Source organism: Gekko japonicus, unplaced genomic scaffold, assembly GCF_001447785.1.
Source record: "Gekko japonicus isolate JY-2015 unplaced genomic scaffold, Gekko_japonicus_V1.1 scaffold1727, whole genome shotgun sequence".
In the NCBI taxonomy this organism is placed as follows: Eukaryota; Metazoa; Chordata; class Lepidosauria; order Squamata; family Gekkonidae; genus Gekko; species Gekko japonicus.
The window spans coordinates 39,020-49,639 of record NW_015161451.1 but is presented as its reverse complement, the minus strand read 5'-3'; the positions used below and the strand labels follow the sequence as shown (position 1 = coordinate 49,639).

The 10,620-nt window shown below is 57.0% G+C and overlaps 1 protein-coding gene across 1 annotated transcript in view; it reads left to right on the top strand.

Moving 5' to 3' along the window:
- The window catches only part of LOC107125635 (melanotransferrin-like), a 44,557-nt gene that overhangs the window by 10,600 nt on the left and 23,337 nt on the right, over window positions 1-10,620 (top strand). Inside the window, exons 4-9 of the mRNA XM_015429073.1 lie at window positions 2,151-2,333; window positions 2,954-3,110; window positions 3,571-3,638; window positions 5,011-5,198; window positions 6,779-6,959; window positions 8,237-8,388. Of these exons, the coding sequence (XP_015284559.1) occupies window positions 2,151-2,333; window positions 2,954-3,110; window positions 3,571-3,638; window positions 5,011-5,198; window positions 6,779-6,959; window positions 8,237-8,388 (929 nt within the window). The remainder of the gene's footprint in view (window positions 1-2,150; window positions 2,334-2,953; window positions 3,111-3,570; window positions 3,639-5,010; window positions 5,199-6,778; window positions 6,960-8,236; window positions 8,389-10,620) is intronic.

The window sequence follows — 10,620 nt, the reverse complement described above, 5'->3', positions numbered from 1 at the left end:
CAGGAGTGAGCCGGGATACCGCTGGGAGGATTCCTGACCCTGTTGCGGTGCCGCCTCGTGTTGTGCTCTTGCAATCGTGTGACAGTTGAGAGCTTCTGTCCTGCACGCCTGTATGGGTCCCCCCCCCCCGGACACCTGTAGTGCCTGCCGCAGACCAGCCAGCGAAGGCTCCCGTTTCTTTGGCTCCCTTCATCTGAGACCTCTGGGCCTACCAAGGGCCAGGGAGAGGGAGGGAGGGAGGGAGGAGGGTGCTGCCGAGAGCTGTCCAGTTGCCATCTTCCCAACAAACCGAACTCCACGGAAAACGCCCGCTTATGTTATATATGGGAGCGTGCAGGACTGGTTCTGTGTTGGTCTCTGGCTCTGAACTGAAAACAGAAGGCTAGTTTGTGGACATGTTATTTAGTTATCTCTTCCTCTCCCACCCTTCCTCCAGAGAGCTCAGGGCACCAGGCACTAGTCTCCACTCCTCCATCTTACCCTCACAACAACCCTGGATCCTCATCTGACCTTTTATCTCGTGGCTCAGCTACCTTTTGTAATTAAGGTGTAGTGGTCAGGGGTCATTTCCTGCAGGAGCACACAGGAGCGGAGCTCCGGCAGTAAAGAGCCCAGGGGGCGGGCACACGCAACAAGCCCCACCCCCTGCTCCCAGCAGCCCTCAGTCAGAGCAAGAAGCAGCCAGGTAAGCTGCAGAGCCCCCCCCCGACCCCCTGATCCAAAACAGTCCAGTGGCACCTTTAAGACCAAGTTTTATTCAGGTACCAGCTCTCCCTCCTCTGTGACAGATCTGCACGTCCCCCCCCGAATAGCTAGCAATCCAGAACAGTCCAGTGGAGCCCGAGCGGTGGGTGTTGCCTTCTGACACACTTCGGGTGATGTCAGGGGGTGTGGCATATGCAAATAAGTTATGCTAATGAGTTATGGTAATGAGCTCCTGCACCTCTTTTTCTACGAAATGACCCCTGGTAGTGGTTAAGTGTGCAGACTCTAATCTGGGAGAACCGGGTTTGATTCCCCACTCCTCCACTTGCACCTGGCTGGATGACCTTGGGCAAGCCGTAGTTCTGATAAGAGCTGTTCTTGAAAAAAGAGTTGTTTCTGTCAGGGCTCTCTCAGCCCCACCTACCTCTCAGGGTGTCTTGTTGTGGGGAGGGGAAGGGAAAGGAGTTTGAGAGCCGCTCTGAGACACCTTTGGGTTGTGAATCTCCTCCTCCTCCTCCTCCCCCTCCTCCTCCCTCTCTTCTTCTTAAGAACATAAGAACATCAGAGAAGCCCATGTTGGATCAGGCCAGTGGCCCCTCCAGTCCAACACTCTTGTGTCACACAGTGGCCAGAAATACCAGGGGCCATCAGGAGGTCCAGCAGTGGGGCCAGGACACTAGGAGCCCTCCCACTGTTGACCCCCCCAAGCACCAAGAAGACAGAGCATCACTTGCCCACTATACCTTGTGGCCTTCTTCTTCTTCCCAACTATGTTAAAATTCAGAGCAAGAGACCAACACAGAAACAGTACAAGAAAGCCCACTGGCGTAACTGAAAAGGTACCCTGGTACCCTGGTATTGATAGTTCTCATTTTCCTTAATAATCCCTAGAGTTTCTGCAGCCCCAGCCCTGACTGCTGCAAGCCTTTTAGTTGGGACGTGGCACACACAAGGAGCTCTCGCCATAAGCAAGAAAGATGCACAGGCGCCCCCTGGCCCAGGGTTTCAGTGTGCTGGCGTCAACCCACACACACCTGGACATCTGGCAACTGTTCCGCACTCTCATTTCTCTCCCCCCCCCTCTCTCTGAAAAGCACATCTAAGAAGCCATTTAGCCCCATAAACATCTTTGCTCGCTGTTCCCTTCACATTCTGGTCTCCCACCTACTGTCCCAGTGCACCTTCACTTTCCTGTTCCTAAGAGTGAGATTTGGTACTGTACCGGCCCACGTGTGGCTGGGGAGCCACAGGAGGCGGGCGGGGGGCCCCCCCTGCCTTAACCGCTGGACCAGGCTGTCCATGTGGACGGAGGCGGGGGCTGTGTGCTGGCAGTAAGCAGGTCCCCCTTGGACAAGTCTGGCTTTCAGACAGCCAGGCCCAGGTGCGGGGGAGTCACACTCACTCACTCACTCACGTGGTTCTCTCCCCCCCCCTCCCCCGTGCAGATCTCGGCACCTCCTACTACGCGGTGGCTGTGGTGAGGGCCAATTCCACCTTGACCATCGGCAGCTTGAGGGGGGCCAGGACTTGCCACACGGGCATCAACAGGACCGTGGGATGGAACGTCCCTGTGGGCTTCCTCATTGACAGTGGCCGGATGGCGCTGATGGGCTGTCAAGTCCCAAAAGGTGAGCCCGGGCTGCCCTGTGGAACCCGGCTTGGCTCTGAGCCCTGCGGCCTCCACACCTGAGCCCCGAGTGGCTGCGCAAGAGGCCACCCTTTTACTTGGCGCTTGGATGGCCCTGAGCGGTCAACGGGGGGGGGGGAATGCTCTGCCACGTGTGAAAGCCCCACTTGTTTGAAGAAAAATTACCCTTCCTTTTGGAGACTTTTGTGCACATCCATTTCTCCAGCTGCCTTCATTTCTCCGCCATGCTAAGGGCTGCAGGAGACCAGGGGACGGGGGTCTCTGCAAGGCAGCTCTTGCCCTTGTGAGTGGGGTGTGTGTGTGTGTGTGTGTGTGTGAGTGAGTGAAAGAGAGAGCCTGCAGTGTCCTGAACTTGCAAGGTCTTGACGCCAGTCGCCAGCCCAGGCACCGAGGGAGAATCCCCACCAGGACTGCTGGCTGGTGCATTTGCCCAGGCCTGGAGGCGCCTGTCCGGAGTGGGGCTCTCCCGCCAGTCAGGGCCTCCTGCCCGGCAGAAGGAGGCCCCACCTTAAAGAGGGACCCAACACGGCCACTCCTTAGGGCGCCACTTCCCTCCAGGGACGTGTCCTGAGGCCACTCCGGCCTGTCATTCCCTTCCAGCTGTTGGGGAGTACTTCAGTGCCAGCTGTGTCCCTGGAGCCAGTGGGGACAGATACCCTCCCTCCCTCTGTCAGCTCTGCAAAGGGGACGGGGCAGGACAAGGGAAATGCGACCCGAGTCCCCGAGAGTTATACTACGACTACGCGGGAGCCTTCAGGTATGCCAGGCGCGGGTGGGTGGGTGGGTGGGTGGAAGGGAGGGGGAGGCATGTCAGAAGGGTCCCCCCCCATCACAGTTCTCACTGCACCTGTCTTGGCCCCTGTGTCACTCCTCCAGACTGTGTGGGCGTGGTTGCTTTACGTCCCGCGAATGCGCGTCACCCTGTTAGGGGATCACGCAGGATTTCAGAGATGCTTCTGAACACCTTGCCGGGAAGGTGAGAGAGGAGGACCTGTGTGCGGCTGCCCCCGGCTGGTGGCCAGCCAGCCCCTCCTGGAACTGGTTCTGTGTGCCACAGGACCTGGCGGCTGCAGAAACCTGGCGACCAGCCGGTTGGTCCCAGTGAGCTGCCTCCTGAAAGCAGGCCAAGGGACTTCTGCCGCTGCATCCTCCCGGCCGGCCCCCTCAGCGCTTGCTTGGCTCCAGGACGTGACTTGACCGGGCTCGGTTTCCTGCAGGTGTCTGGTGGAGGAGGCGGGAGAGGTTGCCTTCGTGAAGCACAGCACTGTAACAGACGCCATACAAGGTGAGTCTGTCTCCAGCTGGGAGCTGATCGTACTGCAGCAGTGCAAATGCAGAAGAATTGTTCTGGTCCAGTGGCAAGTTTGGGAAGTGGTGGGGAGAGGCAGGAAATGCCTTATGCTGGAAACGCAGGCGTCGCTGTGAGGCTGGGAGCTCACTGTGTGGCCTGGAGCCTGGAGCAGAGGCCAGCTGGAATGCCCTCCCTCGTGACACACGGTGTGGAGGGAACACCGGCCCGAGCTGCAGGTAGGATCAGTCCCTCCTCTGTCTATTTATGTGTCGTGTGGCAGAGTTACATGCAGGAAGCCTATAAGAACATAAAACGCAGAACTGTGGGTATGCAGACCGATTGGACAATCCCCCTAAATACTAATATCTAAATTTTCAGTCCACTCAGTCGCAGCTGGGAAGAATTCAAGGAGCTCCTCTGTATCGTCTTCATGCATGCGGCTGGTGGCAGACAGAATCCCCCAGTGGGAAACAGAATCCCTGCAGCTGGTATAGAAGCGGGCGCCTTTCTGCCTGCGACTCTCGCAGAGCTGGGAACTAAAGTGTAATATTGATAGTCTACAGGAAAACCCTTTGACGTCGGCACCTACTTATCCACCCTGACCTGGGATGGCGCCGGCTAGCCCGATCCCATCCGGCCCTCGGAAGCTCCGCAGGGCCGGCCCCGGTCAGGATTTGGAGGGGAGGCCGCCCGGGAAGCCCAGGGGGTCACGACGCAGAGGCAGGCACTGGCAAAGGCACCCCCCCGGAACATCTCTTGCCTCGAAAACCCCCACGAGGGGTCGCCCTAAGTTAGCTGTGATTTGATGGCAAATGCCTGGGAGAAATCAGTGGGTTTTGTTCACATTATTTATTTACAAAATTTATATCCCACCTTTCTGCGCATGTGATTAAAACCATTAAAATGCCCCCCCCCAAACATACACCATGAAAACAAATTTTAAAAGAGTTAAACACAGTTAAAGTGCATGCAAAACAGTTAAAGCACACACATCTATACTTCTCTAAATTGCAGATTCTGTTTGGGGAAGTCTGAACTGATTATTTTTAAGCATTTGAGAAACGTCCCTTTCCTCTCAGTTCTAGAAGGAAATGGACTGTGGAATGAGGGTTGCCAGCCTCCAGGTGGGGCCTGGAGATCTCCCAGAATTACGACCGATCGTCAGAGGTCAGTTCCCTCCCCGGAGGAAATGGCTGCTCTGGAGGGTGGACTCTGAAGTCCCTCCCTGCCTCAGGCTCCACCCCCCAAATCTCCAGGAGTTTCCCAACCCAGAGCTGGCAACCCTGTGGGCATTGGGCGGGGCCGAGTGGCGTGGCTTTTGTGGCACATCAGCCCTCGGAGGCCCATGTTCTGGTTCTGGTTCCAGGCCCAGCTCCTCCCTCGTGGGCTCAGAAGCTTCAGCCGGGGGACTTCCGGCTGCTCTGCCGGGACGGGAGTCGGGCGGAAGTCACGGAGTGGCGGAGGTGCCACTTGGCCCGGGTCCCCGCCCACGCTGTGGTGGCCAGGCAGGACACGGCGGGGAGCCTCGTCTTTCATCTGCTCGACCAGGGACAGGTGACCTTTGACCTTTGCCACATGATCCTTTCAGTCTGGGCTCCAGGTCTGTGAGCTGGTTTCTTGGGCACTGCGGCTCCACGGAAACTAAACGAAAGGAGAGGACGTGTCCCCCCAGTTCACAGCAGATCATGGGGGGTGGGGGGGTGAATATCCTGGTGGCAGCACTTACAGGCAACGGGGGAGAGAACAGAGGGTTCCCATGGCAATCATAGTGACCCCCCCCTCCCCCGGTAGGCCAGAGATGCCCAGCATGGCGGCACCCGTGAGTGCCCCGGTGGCTGCTGAGGGAACCCCCTTTCTTCTTCAGAGCCGCCGGGGGCCCATCCTGGCTTTCCTCCGCTTCACAGGAGGCATATCCCTTGGGGTCTGCGGGGAGCCAGCGTGCAAAAACAGCTGCCTTCAGGATCGGAGGAAGCTCTCGCCTCCTGGCATCCTCCAATTGCCCCCCCCCACCTGTGGTGGCCATTTTGGGGGTGGGGTGGGGTGGGGCCTGGCACTCTTCACATTTGAGAAGTGGTGCCCACAGGCTCGTCAGGTCTGAGGATTTCTCGTGTAGGCTTTCTTGGCCTCTCTTGAGATGCAGTTAACACTCTTCTTTTGTGTGTGTGTGAAAGAGCTACTCTCTCTTTAGCGGCTGCAAGTCAGCCACATCCAAGCAGCACAGCTTTTCCTGACCACGGAGGAAGCTTTACCAATTGAATATCTGCCTGTTGCGCACTTGTTCCCTGGTAGGGCTCTTAGAGAGTCGGCATGGCATGGTGGTTAGCATGTTGGGCCGCAATCTGTAAGACCTGGGTTCATATCCTGCTCTGCCGTGGAAGCTCACTGGGTGACCTTGGGACAGTCACACACCGTCAGCTGAACCGACCTCACAGGGTAGTTGTGAAGATAAAAGGAAAAGGGGAGATTGCCGTAAGGCACTTTGAGTACCTGCTGAAGATAAAAGTGGAGTAAAAAATGAAGTCAATAAATAAATAACACCTTCTACAACTATTCCTGAGAGGCAGAAAATCAGAAGGTAATTTTCAGGAGGTGACTTCCTCGCAAACACCAGAAGTTTTAAGAGATAAAAGGTATTGTTCTGCGTCAAAATCTCTCCAACTGTTATTTATTTATACCCCTTTTTCTCCCCGATGGGTGCCCAGAGTGGCTTTACAACACTCTTCTCCCTGCCTGTATTTTATCCTCACAACAACAGCTTTGTGAGGTGGATGAGTCTGAGGAAAGCGACTGGCCCAGGGTGACGGGAAGTGAGTGGCCCGGGTGCGAGGGAAGGACCAGCCCGCCAGCTTCCGGGGCAGAGCAGGGAATCACCAGGCCGCCGTCTCCCGGGTCCTAGTCCAGGAGTCCAGCCGGGCCCTCAGGGAGGGGTGTGCCGTGCTTGGCTGAGGGAAGGCTCCTCCTCCTCCTCCGGAGCGCTGAAAGGGAGGCCCTGGGCGGCAGAGCCTTGACTTGTGGGCCTCTTCCCTCTGAAGTAGCCCCTCCCCCTGTAGTCGCCCCCCCCCCCGGTGTCTGTAGAATTCATGTGGCCTTAGGGATACAGATGTTTAACAGGTGCCTGTCTGTCAATGTTACAGCAAAGGTTTAATGGTGAAAGCTCCAGTTTCCAGATGTTTGACTCTGTGGCTTATGGTGGGAAGAACCTTCTCTTCAAAGACTCCACCACGCAGCTGGTCCCCATCGAGGAGGAGACCTACCAGGCCTGGCTGGGGAAGGAGTATCTACATGCTGTGCGGGGCTTGGATTGTGACCCCACAAGTAAGTGCCACTGCTGCTGGGGGTGGGGGGTGGGCAGGTCTGCTGTGGATGATCTCCGGTTCTTCCGGATGGGGCTACGGTTCCCCCAAAGGGGCGGGCTCATAGCTTGGGGGTGCTCCTGCTGGACAAGGAGGGGGCGGTCGCGGCCGGGACTGCCTTTCAGCGGCTTTGGTTTGTGAGCTGGCGGCAGCCCTTCCTGGCCAGGAAAGAGCTAACGACAGGGGTGGTGCCTGCCCTGGTGACATCTGGATTGGATTACTGCCACGCATAGTTCTCTCTAAGCTGTGCTATGGGGTGCTGACACACAAAATTTTATACGCCAGCTCAGGGGTTTCTGCTTCTGCACACAAAGTCCCCCCCCTCCATTGGAAACAATGGAGGATGGGGGCACTTCCTTCTGGGGCTCACAGAATTGGACCCCTGGTCCGATCTTTTTGAAACTTGGGGTGAGTGGGTGAGGAGAAGCACCAGCAGCTATGCTGCCAATTTGGTGCCTCCATTTAAACAAACCGCCCCCCACTAGAGCCCCAGATATCCCCAGATCGACTGTCCATTATAGCCTATGGGGCCTATTGACTATAATTGTCCCCATAGGCTACAACTATTACAACGGTGCCCTGGTGTAAACGATTGGAAGCAGAAAAGGGCTGAGTCCCGCGAGGGATCCCAGGGGGCCAATCATCCCACCCGGGCAGAGCCAAGGCGGTTCTCGTTCTGTGTCCTTGAAAGCTGAAGACCAGAATCGATGGTGACAGATGGTCACAGAATGGCGGCAGCAGGAGGGGCCCAGATGGTCACAGGACCCCCCACCCACCCACACACACACACCTCTTTCTTCAGGCAGCATCTGTGTGGAAGCGGCTGGGCCTCTTTTTTTGCCCCAGTGGGTCTGATTCAACTGGGGGAAGCGCCCACCAGAGAGAGGCCAGAGGAACACGGGGGCAGCATCCTGAGGCACTCTGGGGGGCGGGGGGGCGAGAGCTGCGGCCCCACGGTCAGAGAGAGGCCTGGAGTGCGCCAACGGTGTCCTCTTGCTCCTTCCCCAAAAGGACCTCCGGTTGTTGGGCTGGGAAGGCCGGAGAGCAGCTTCCACTCAGAGTGGGAGGTTCTCCGGCAGACAGACAGACTGCGGCGCTGGCTGGAGGTTCTGTATCTTCATGTCCGCCCGAAACTTAAATTCCACTGTCAGGTGAGGATGCCGACATCAAGGTCAACCATGTGAATTCTCCCTCAAACACCCCCCCCCCCCCCCCACCCCCGTTTATCTTCCAATGCAGGACTGCCCAGGTCCCTGCGCTGGTGTGTCTTGTCAACGGAGGAGATCTGGAAATGCAGCCAAATGGCCACTGCCTTTAAGGACAGGAACTTGAAGCCCGAAATCCAGTGTGTTTCTGCGGCGAGTCCCGAGCAGTGCATGGAGCGGATCCAGGTGTGGCCCCAGCTGTGGAAGCCTTCCCGAGAGTCTGTTGCCAGTGGGTTCCTGGGGCAGGCCACGCCTCCAGGGCCACCCAAGCTTGCAGCAAGTAGCTCTCAGCCAGGGGGATGTAAAACCACAGAGAGCTTCCAGGAAGCCCTCGGCAGGCACCCCCTCTCGCCGGCCCAGTGCTCCCGTCCCCTGGGGCAGCCCTGCAGAGTCCCGGGAGCGCCAGGACCCCTCCCACGTCAAAGAGCAGGTGGTCCCGCCACACCCTCTGCGTGGCTGCCGTCTCAGAGGCCTCTGCCGCGTCAACACCACAACACCCGTGCGCACGGTGTCTCCCTCCCTGCATACACACACACACACACACACGGTCGCCGGGTCACCACTGGCCACTGGCGGGGGAAGGGGGGGGAGTATGGGGTTGCCAGATCCAGGCTTGGAGACGCCTGGAGATTTGGGGGGGGGGGGCAGGGACCACCGTGGGGAGGGGGGTACAATGCCATACAGTCCACCCTCCGAAGTATCCCTTTTCTCCAGGGGAACTCGTGTCTTTAGTCTGGAGATGAGCTGTAATCCCCAGGCCCCACCTGGAGGGTGGCATCCCTACGACACACACCTGGTAGACTTCTGGCTACCTTTAAAAAAAAAACAACGGTGGCAGCAACAGGACTGCAGTCCAGCAACTAGTGATTTTTTGGGAAGGCAGCAAGAAGCCACCTTGGGGGCAGAGTGAGGGGAGTGGGATGGGGAACGTGGAGGGGCAGGGAGGGGAAAGGGCCCCCCACTGTGAGCGGGAAGGTCCCCAGACCGACACACGTGGTGACACACCCCTCCTCCTGTGTGTGCGTGTGTGTGTCGGGGGGGGGGATTCAGAGAGCACCGTGACCGGGGGTGGGGGTGGGGAGCAGCACTGGGAAGGAGGACGCACGAAGCCGCCTCTTCCGTGACAGACCTTTGGCCTGCCCAGGTCCGTCTTCTCTCCTCAGACTGGCAGCAGCAGCTCTCCTGGGCCCAAGCAGTGTTCCCTCTAAGCCGAGTGAGTGTGAGCTAGCTCAGAGTTCTTTAGCCTCCGGCTCACACCTTTTTGTCTCCGCTCAGGAAGGGATGGGGCTCCAGAGCAAACTAATCTATGCAGTATAGCCAAATCGCTCGCTCACAACTTGTAATGCCAGCAGCTCACAAAGTAGAGTTTTTGCTCACAATACTCCACAGCTTAGAGGGAGCACTGCCAGGTACCTGTTTTTCTCAAGCCCTGCTACCTGATCCTTCTAACTGGAGATGCCAGGAACTGAACTGAGGACCAAGCAGAGAGTTTCAGGTGGTCGGCTGTGTCAGTCTGCAGTCCAATAGCAGCGTAAAGGCCGACCCTGGAAACCCTGTCAGTCCTTAAGGTGCTACTGGATTTGAATCTGGAGCTAAGCAGATGCTCTGCTGCGTAGCCATGACCCTCTCCTGGCTTTGTGTATCCGAAAGGGTTACAAAACCTGTTGAAGGGGAAAGGAATGTTTTCTTTCTTTCCCAAACCAAGGAAGAGTTCAGGAGCTTATGGCCATTCCTACGTGGGTTATGTCTCCTGAGGTCAATACCATTGGGAAGCAGATCTCTTTTTTTGGTGGTGGTGGGGGAACGATCATTTTGGAAATGATTGCAGTAAAGTCTGAATGGCCGCTGTCAAGGTGGGAAAGTTCAGATTTTGCCCGACAGTCTTCCTGTGCCAGCCATTTCCCCCCACACACACCAGGGGCTTTTTCTTTGTTTTAAATTGGCAATTAAATATTGTTGTATCTGTATAATGTCATAACAAAATGTGTAACGGATTCTTCCCACTGCCAAAGGAGGCCGGAGACTTTTTTTAAAAAATGAAAGACTGGCAATTCAGAGACCCTCTTACGCACATCGCTGTAATGTCCTGTGGGGGCTCTATAGCGATATTCAGTTGCTGATTTTTAAAGAAAAAAATGGGGAAAGCTCCAGTGGCCTGGCAGAGGAAGGAGGGCCACTGGTGGAGATCTGGGGCAGGGAAATCCTGTGGCCGCCACGCCGCTGCTGTGTGGGCAGTTGCACCAGCAATGAGGAGACCACGCACGCACCTGTCGTTGCATGGAAAGCATCTCTCCTGGAATAGGAACCAACCCGATCCGTCAGGCTCCATAAGGCCTCGCCTGGAAGAGGGCAAACCCTTGTTGTCCCCTGCTCCAGAGATCAAGATGGGGTGGTTGACTAGCAGGAGACCTTTCCTAG